This window comes from Gymnoscopelus microlampas (genome assembly GCF_963454915.1).
Source record: "Gymnoscopelus microlampas genome assembly, chromosome: 4".
Taxonomy (NCBI): domain Eukaryota; kingdom Metazoa; phylum Chordata; class Actinopteri; order Myctophiformes; family Myctophidae; genus Gymnoscopelus; species Gymnoscopelus microlampas.
The window spans coordinates 40581287-40590148 of NC_139941.1; the positions used below are offsets into that span (position 1 = coordinate 40581287).

The 8862-nt window shown below is 41.0% G+C and overlaps 1 protein-coding gene across 1 annotated transcript in view; it reads right to left on the reverse strand.

Moving 5' to 3' along the window:
- slc15a4 (solute carrier family 15 member 4) overlaps positions 1–8059 on the reverse strand; it is a 44094-nt gene extending 36035 nt beyond the window's left edge. The window contains exons 1-5 of the mRNA XM_084056283.1: positions 7795–8059; positions 6248–6876; positions 2961–3256; positions 2085–2226; positions 1662–1742 (exon numbers count right to left, since the gene is read on the reverse strand). Of these exons, the coding sequence (XP_083912409.1) occupies positions 1662–1742; positions 2085–2226; positions 2961–3256; positions 6248–6829 (1101 nt within the window). The 5' untranslated portion in view covers positions 6830–6876; positions 7795–8059. The remainder of the gene's footprint in view (positions 1–1661; positions 1743–2084; positions 2227–2960; positions 3257–6247; positions 6877–7794) is intronic.
- Positions 8060–8862: the final 803 nt, after the last annotated feature.

Consider the following 8862-nt stretch of genomic DNA (forward strand, 5'->3'; position numbering starts at 1 on the left):
CACAGGGGCAATGGCATCTAATCTCACTTCCCTTTTGATCTTGAGAAGCAGTGCAGAGACTGGAAGCGAAAAAACACATAGTTCCTTTTCTGATAATAGAAATATAGCATGTGGAGGGGGGGAAAAAAACAACTGCCATTCTGTGAACTTGTTCCTGTGTAGGCTACACACAGCGGAATACAAACAAACAACACTTCACAATTCACTGAAGTCTATAGTTTCCCTTTACCCCAAGCATGCCTGTCAAAAAGCAGAACAGTGATGCTGAACAACCCAACCTACATTATTATACTTTGTTGAAGCTTCATTTCTTGAGGAAACCTAGCTTATTATGAAGTAAATTGCTGCGTTCCTCCAAGCTTCCCTGAACTCATCCTACAGTCTGTGTGAGTGTGTGACACGGGTGCACCTACACTACAGGTTTTCTACATTAAGTGGGGACAGCCAATGTGGCCACCGAATGGAAAGGAGAGGAAAATGAGGGGGGTATAATTTCAATTGAAATTCAGTTCATAAGATTACTGTGCCAGTTTAACCTGGCATCCCATAAGTGGGGGCCGCCAATGTGGCCACCGAATGGAAAGGAGAGGAAAATGACGGGGGTATCATTTCAATTGAAATTTAGTTCATGAGATTACTGTGCCAGTTTAACCTGGCATCCTATTGTTGACATTTTAAAAACTTTACAAAAATAGCAGATCTGGAAGCTGGCTATTTTCAATATTTTCTTCTTTCTTTTTTAAGCCATTTGATATCACAACAAAATGATAGATGATATGATATCATGCCAGAGGCTAGGTTAAAGACGGGGTGCCGTGATTTTCAGAGATTCCCCCCCCCTAAAACATAATCATCAGGTATTATGGTTATACTAGGAGGAAGATTTTTTTCAAAAAAGTGAACAGAAATTGTTAAAATTATGTTTTTATGTGGACACGCCTCCAGTTCATTAAGTATACCTGGTTCTCACCTTAGCACCACCCACCTGTCCAATCCCTCCTCCTCCTCATGCCCACACCTGTTGTGTTATGATAATGAGGGGGAGGGTATATTTTTACTATGTCACTAAAGGGCTGTTTTTCTATTGGCACGTTTGACCCTCAAGGTTTCAGCCTCCAGGTAGAAACTCAAAATAGTCAGAGAAGACATAAAACACCATAAAAACACCACCAGGGGGCTTAATTAAGTTCTATCAACCTCATAGACACATGAAAAACAGAATAAGTGCAAAACCATTTAAAACAAGGTTTGGGAAACCCTGACCTACAGTACAATATCAAGCAATCAAGTGACGTGCTGCTGTGGAGAGACATTGCCAGGTTGCTAATCTGTGAGGTATTAGTACATGGGAGTAGTTCCGATTTAATCCCCTGCGCATTAACAACGTTTGCTGTCTCCAGCTGTTGCCTATGACTGTTTCACATTGACCTACTGACTCCTTTTACGTTCAGTGGTCTAGGTTCAAAACCTAGTCTCAAAATCAGCAGCATTGTCTTGTGCTTTTAAAAGATAAACGTCTTACAGGCTATTGTTGGCCGTAGAACATTAACATGCATTAACATTTTTACATGAATATACCCACAGATTTTGCCATAGATTTTCACCATCACTGTGTTTATTAAAGAGCACACAGGCAATCGGACTTTCCTACATTAATTTACCTCGCTGGCAACAGAAGTGCTGTTGGGTTCAGTCCCAGGAATCCTCAGATGGAGGCCCTGCAGAAAATATGTGGTCTGCATCTGCAACACAGTAAGCACATGCACAGCAGTAGTGAAGTCTATTAAACTCGATTTACACCGTTTGTCCTGTGTCGCGCATCGAAAAAAGGTGATTGACAAGCTCACAACGTGTATTGTGAGCTTTTAGATCCATCAACAAAGACTAAGATGTCTGCATGTGTACAATCACAGATATAGACATGCACGTTCACGCACGCACACACACACGCACACACAGTGCAATTCATTATGTTTTTGTTCTAGCCTTAAATAAGCATTATTTTCCTTGGCTTTATAGTGAACCTATATTATCTAAATCACTTCATAAATACATGTTGATATGACATGACATGCTATTCTCACCTGGAAATACACCGTCCAGTATGGAATGAGGGCAAGAAACACTGGCAGGACTTTTACCAGAGCTTTCAACTCCTCTACTTTCTCCTCTGGGAACTTGCCTCCATAGGTCACTTTGGCAGTATCCAGCAACGTCGGCTTAGGCCTTGGTCAAAAAGGAATAGAAAAGTTCAAAGCAGCCTGAAAGTGCTATGGCATGATTGATCGCAGTGAGAGAGAAAAAAATGCTCTGTAAATAGCCAATAAACATTGGCTGGAATTAAACTAAACTCTTGAGATGAGAGACTTAATCAGCCTTTTTTTATGAGTGCCTCCTCCTCAAATAACAGCACTTCTAGAGATAGGACAGAAACTTTATTCTAAAGCCTATAATCCCCATCTCTGGAGAAAACGCCTTAATAAGTAATTCTTGAAAGGCTGTGGAATTGGCCAACTTAAAATATTCAATGTCAGGTTTTTCAACTGATTGTGCTACTTGGGTTCAAAGTCAAGTAGCAGCACTTAGGAATAAGTTTACACCAGAGGGAATGATGATGAATGGCTGGACCAGAGGAGAAATTAAAAAAGAAAGTGAAAGGGGATATCAAAGGAAGTGCTAACATAAAGGTTGGATAACAACACCTACTGTAGCTGAACTGGATCATAGATTCCATTCAACAATGTTTGGGTAGCTGCGAAATAGACGTTACACAACTACGTATAAAGACCCTCCCTAGTGAGATTAAATAAAGTTTTCTGCACCAAAACTATTTTGTGTGTTTTGATAGCCAATCAGTATCAAAGATTCTCATTCAAATTTGGCTTCAGTAATACTAATAGTATTATTTTCCCCCATATACATTATGCACTAATCCTGATTCGTAACCCTGTCCCTCTCACCTGAGAAGGTTGGGTTCCTTCGGTGTCTGTGACGAACAGCAGACAAAACCCAGGATCTTGAACATATCTGTGAAGGCACTGCCGTCCGCGGGCTTGGTGATGAAGACAGTGCGGCCCAGGATGAACACGGCGAAGGACACCCCCAGACACACTGTTGGTATGATGTAGCCATAGTCGAAGCTGACGTTCTGCTGGATGTAGGCCACACCGCCCAGGGACACGATGGCTCCAAGGTTTATGCACCAGTAGAACCAGTTGAAGAACCGGCGAGTGGCCTCTGGGCCTCTGTCTTTGACCTGAGAGGAAAACAGGACCAAACAACAGCCATTCAGTGAACGCATGAATAGCCTTAGCTTGACATGCAGCCTTACCATGTTACCATGAACATTAGCATACATGTTTTGCTTCGTATAATAGGCTTGGTAGGGCATTAATAACGCCAGACAAAACTCAACAAAACGTGATCCACCAATGAGCAAGATCAAAACAATCAACTGTGTAATTTCTAGTTGATCACACTTATCCAAATCTCACTTACACGGCAGGCCAAAGGCCGGAGCCAGTGATAAGGTTTTTGCCCGTGTGTGTCTGGCTTTGGGTCTGGAGATAATTTCACACTGCCAGTAGGCCAAGGAAGTCACTCCCCTCATATTTATCAAATCGCCCTTGTGGTGGTGCTACACCAGCCCAGTATGGTTTGGCCTTTAGCTCTTGAACCGTAGGTCATAGACTCAAAATTTCCTTTCTGAATTGTCCTTGGTTTTTGAACTAAACTCCCTATAAAAGGACATGTCTAACTGGATTTCCGCATTTTCTTCAAAACGCACTTTTTGCTACTTCTGCTGATTTTGTCCAACACTCAAACCACTTGCTACTACACAGGATGCACGTAATAATGTATCATACACATGTGTTATATACCATACCGATTGGCAATAATTAGCTTCAAAAGTTTGTAGGAGGGGCCTGTTTTACAGAAAATGATAATCTTGAAACATGAATGAAAAATATTTTTTTTTTGGGGGGGGGGGTCAATCTTCACCAAATTAGGTACACATAATCTTGGGAGTCATGTGACAACGAGTGCACACTCTGGACACAGAAAGGGAGAGAGATGCAGTTTGACATTACTTCTCCAGAAAGTGTTCTGGGCAGGGGTTGTGACTCCTGGTACTTGATCATGCTGTGAAGACAAACATTATGTAATATTGCTAAATGCAATAACATAATGTCTGCCATCCAATGCTGCTATGACAAACAGTTGCATTTATTACACCAATCTATTGCTCTTTATGCTCCGTAACTCAAACAATGCCGCTGTCACAGCTTTTAACTCCAGTCCAATACTACAACACCTAATCTAAAAACATATCATCAACCCTGCAATGTCACATTCTGCATCTTACACCGCCCTGGGTAGGCCACCCGCCTGGCAAAGACATGCGCTCTGCCCGTTTCTGGTCCAATATGAAATAGAAGATTACAAAATAAATTGTGTGATGAGAATATTTCTGCAGCTATGGAACACAGCTATGAAAGCCTTGACATAAAAGTCAGGCTGAAATTAGGTTTTGGCCATGTTTTTTTTCTAGTGTTGTGATTTGAGAAAAATAAATTTAAAAAAAGACAAAACACGGGAGGCTGTGAGATGGATCTTTCAGTGTAAGAGGAGGACTGCACAAACAAGCAGCCTCAACCTCTTGTTCGCAATTCTGTGTCTGCTCTTAGTATCCTTTGAGCATGGTTAGAGGATGTTTTAGCATTATATACAACCAAGTTTTCAATAAAAGCGCTGATGTAAAATTTGGTCAAATTCAGACAAATGTGATGAAAGAAACTATGTCCAAACTTAGGACCAAGTTCTTTGAGACTGGCAAGGTCAAAGGAAGACAACAACCCAAGAAGACCGGTTCCTTACCCTTGCTTCACTGAGGAACGATTTTCTTCCAGAGATTTACAGGCAAGATTTGCACAACGGTACCAAAGACAGATGTAGTTGCAGGACCCATGCTCAGGTGTCAGTCACACACCTATGACAGGCACACACCTGCCTGCAAATGGTACCAGGGCTGACATAATCTCTGTAACGGAACACCATCTTCACTTGCCCTATTGCACAGGCCTTATCCTGAAGGGACAAATGTGGCATCTTTCCATGGGGGCAGTGTCAACAAAGTTGCAAGAACCATGCTCAGGTGCCAGTCACACACCTGTGACTGGCACACACACACCTCTCAGCAAGTGTGTGCTGGCAGGTCGCTCAAAACAAGAGCGATTACCAACAGAAGCATATTTGGGGATTTTGGCAAACATTTTTGAGGCGCTACCCACACGTTTAGCTGCATTACTCATTCCACGATTGCACAATCCTTACAAGTTATACCTCGTTGTCAAGGTCATCAACGATAAAAATGATATAAAACACAAAATAAATTGGTATTGTTGAAGGGGAGAAATGATCGACCAAAGTTACATTTCCGAACTTTTTGTGGGCAGTTTGTTTATATTAAAGAAGTATTTTTGTTTAAAGTTTGAGTTCAGCCTAATTTATACTCGCTGTCTATACTCTTTCTTTTTAAGCCAACACAGTACATTTGAATTCCAATGTATTTAACATTCTGTGTACAGCAAATGAACATGATCAAACAAATGAAGCATTGGCTGGAAGTGGAACATGTGTGACAGCAGTGGGTTCACTGCTAATCAAAGTTACTCTCATTAGAAAGGCTTTTCTTCTTGCTTAAGATTAATTTAAAAAAACAATGACTGTATTGATAAACTTGGTTCATCTTATGATCATGCACACAGCAGGGTTCTACTGAGTAATAATACTTAACTAACTTTATTCTAACCAAACACAAATCTCAGTTCCTCTGTTTGGTGTGTGTGTGTGTGTGTGTGTGTGTGTGTGTGTGTGTGTGTGTGTGTGTGTGTGTGTGTGTGTGTGTGTGTGTGTGTGTGTGTGTGTGTGTGTGTGTATGCATTCGAAAGAGAAACTGGTTGACATAACACCTGACCATCATGGAAAATCGAAACCTCGTGAGGCAAATTATCAATACTTTCTATCAGCAGGGGTATGTGTGTCTAATACAGTGCTTACGGTCCCACAGTAAACAAATTGCATGTATGAACAAAAAGATGTCACCCTGCATGCCTGATCTTGTACAGGTCTGTCCTACAGTATGATCAGAATGTCCTTCATAAAACCACTCGGTGCATAACAGATTCAATGACTGTCTAATTTGAATTCCAGCAGATTTTTAAAGCGCAGTCTATTCATACTCTACCTGGTCTGCTCCAAAAGGCGTGATGTTGGACTTCACAGTTCCGACCCCTAATGCAATTAGGGCAAGTGCACAGTAGATCACTGGTCTACAGTAGGGAGTACGATTAGGTGGGCAATAATTGTCGGGCTGGGGAATGCTTGTGTTCATACAGTCAACTGGTGTCACTGGGAATGCCATCTGTTCACCACATAGTCCAGGCATGGTGTTTTCATTTGAAATGAATGGGAAAAATAGCATACCGGTGAAATACAGAATCAAACTACAAGCAATTGTCCAGAATTTCCCCAGGTAGGCATCGGCCAGCCACCCACCAAATGGTGAAATTAAGTAAGTAATCCCCATGAACATCAGAGGTGCCTGGCTCGCCTGAGTTCCCTCCCAAGTGAAGGGGTTGCTCTGGAGGAAAAGGACCAGATTGGAAGTGATGCCATAGAATGCCACCCTCTCTAATGACTCGGCCAGCAGGATGGCAGCACAAGCCAGTCTTCTGCCCTCGAACACCGATGGTGCCGGTCTGTTCACAGTCACTGATGAATCCAAAAGAGGAGTGTTTTCACCGACATCCCGGTCGTTGATGGCCATTGTAATCCAATGGCTTTGGATACTTTCCTTGCTCTAAAACCTCAAATCTGCACAGAAAACAAATTACATTTAGATTAGTTAAAACATTTTTGCTAGCATGGTGTACACAGCAGCCAAACAAATTGTAGATTGCAGTATTAAACAAGCACAATGATGACTTATCAATATGTTATAACTTCATGTAGTGTACATTTCAAGCTATGGTCAGTGGTGTGAAGTAACTAAGTACATTTACTCAAGTACTGTACTTAAGTAAAATGTTTAGGTATTTTTTATTTTTTTACTTCACTGGAGTATTTCAAATTTGTAGTACTTTTACTTGTTTTGTACTTGTTTCGAGTCAAATATTGTACTTTTTATTGCACTACAGAATGGGACAGTCTGCATAATGGGTACTTTTACTTTTGGTACTTTAAGTATATGTTGATGCCATTACTTTTGTACTTTTACATTTTGAATTCCGGACTTTTACTTGTAACAGAGTATTTCTACATTGCAGTATTGATACTTTTATTTAAGTAAAACATGCGAGGACTTTTATACCACCACTGGTTAAAACGTTGTCATTTTGCCAGCATGGCTTACACAGCCAAACAAACATAGACTGCGGTATTAAACAAGCACAATGATGACTTATCAATGTTAACTTCATACATAAGAGTACATTTCAACCTACGGTAAACAAGGTTTTTAAGGTAACTCAAGTTCACTGTCCTAATCCGACATGATGGAAGAGAGAATGTCTATCATGGCAGCAAAGTTCAACATAGGCAACAGTTACAACACTTTAGTTTGCGTATTACAAGCTTGGGTTTGTAATTTGTATTGTAATATTGGGTTTAGGCATTTTTGCACAAGGTTATCAGTAGTACTAGCTGTCTGTCAGCTTTCAACCTACGGTAAACAAACATAATTATTCGCAACATAAACGCTAGCTTGACGATATAATGAATTATTTACAGTACCTTTAGTTTAGCGAAACCGGCCCCCAAAGTTCCCCATGAATCTAAATAATGTGTCTTCAGTAATATGTTCCTAATACTAATAGACAGCTTGGACTCCAGAGAAAAGTGGAAATAAACAAACAAACACACTGTCTGTCACAGAACTACCGCGTGACACCTTATTGCTCGTTCAACACACATTAGCACGTCGACTGTGCGCGTGATGCCCACGACGCACGATCTATAGATCATCACATCAGCTGGAACCACGTATGAATGGCCGTTGACAGTCGATCCATATGTGCTGTAATGTTGTTGTTTTTTTTGCCGACGCGGTACGTACAAGAAGGAAGTGAAACTGGTTCCCTTTGACGATGCCACCAGCTTTAGCCCTGAAACATGACTGACATGGATGAACTTCAACATAGTGTTTGCACTTTCTCCCTTTTTGGTCCGTACATCTACATAAACGTTCAGATTTCAAATATAAAGTGCTTACCCCAAAACCACAGATGTTACAATTATGCACGCCCCCTCAGAAGTGCCCGTACGTTCCGTATTGTTCAATAGAAATAATTTGAATACAATCTGCGGCCATTTTCTCATAAAGTTATAATGTATCATAGTGCAATACACCTCCAGTCCAAACCGATAGGGTCGCGTAGAAAGCATAACGGAGTTAAATCAGAGAAAATGAACACCGATAGGATTAAAATGCTTTTTATTGAACAATACGGAAAATACGGGTACTTTTGAGGGGCCGAACATAATTGTAACATCCGTGGCCATGAGTTAAGCACTTTATATTTGAAATCCGAACATTTAAGTAGATGAACGGGCCAAAAACAGAGAAAGTGCAAACACCAGGTTGAAGTTAATTCATGACAGTCATGTATAAGGGCTAACGATGCCACCAGCTGAGCTGACAACAATATAACTTCTGTCGTTGACTTGGTATGAATTTAATCGTGTACGCAAGTTTGAGACCGAACATTAAAAGGACCACAACAATGTGCGGTCTAAAACATTATAGGCCGTAAAAACAATGTACACGTTTCCTGACACGATCCAATCTCTTGTTTCCGGGGG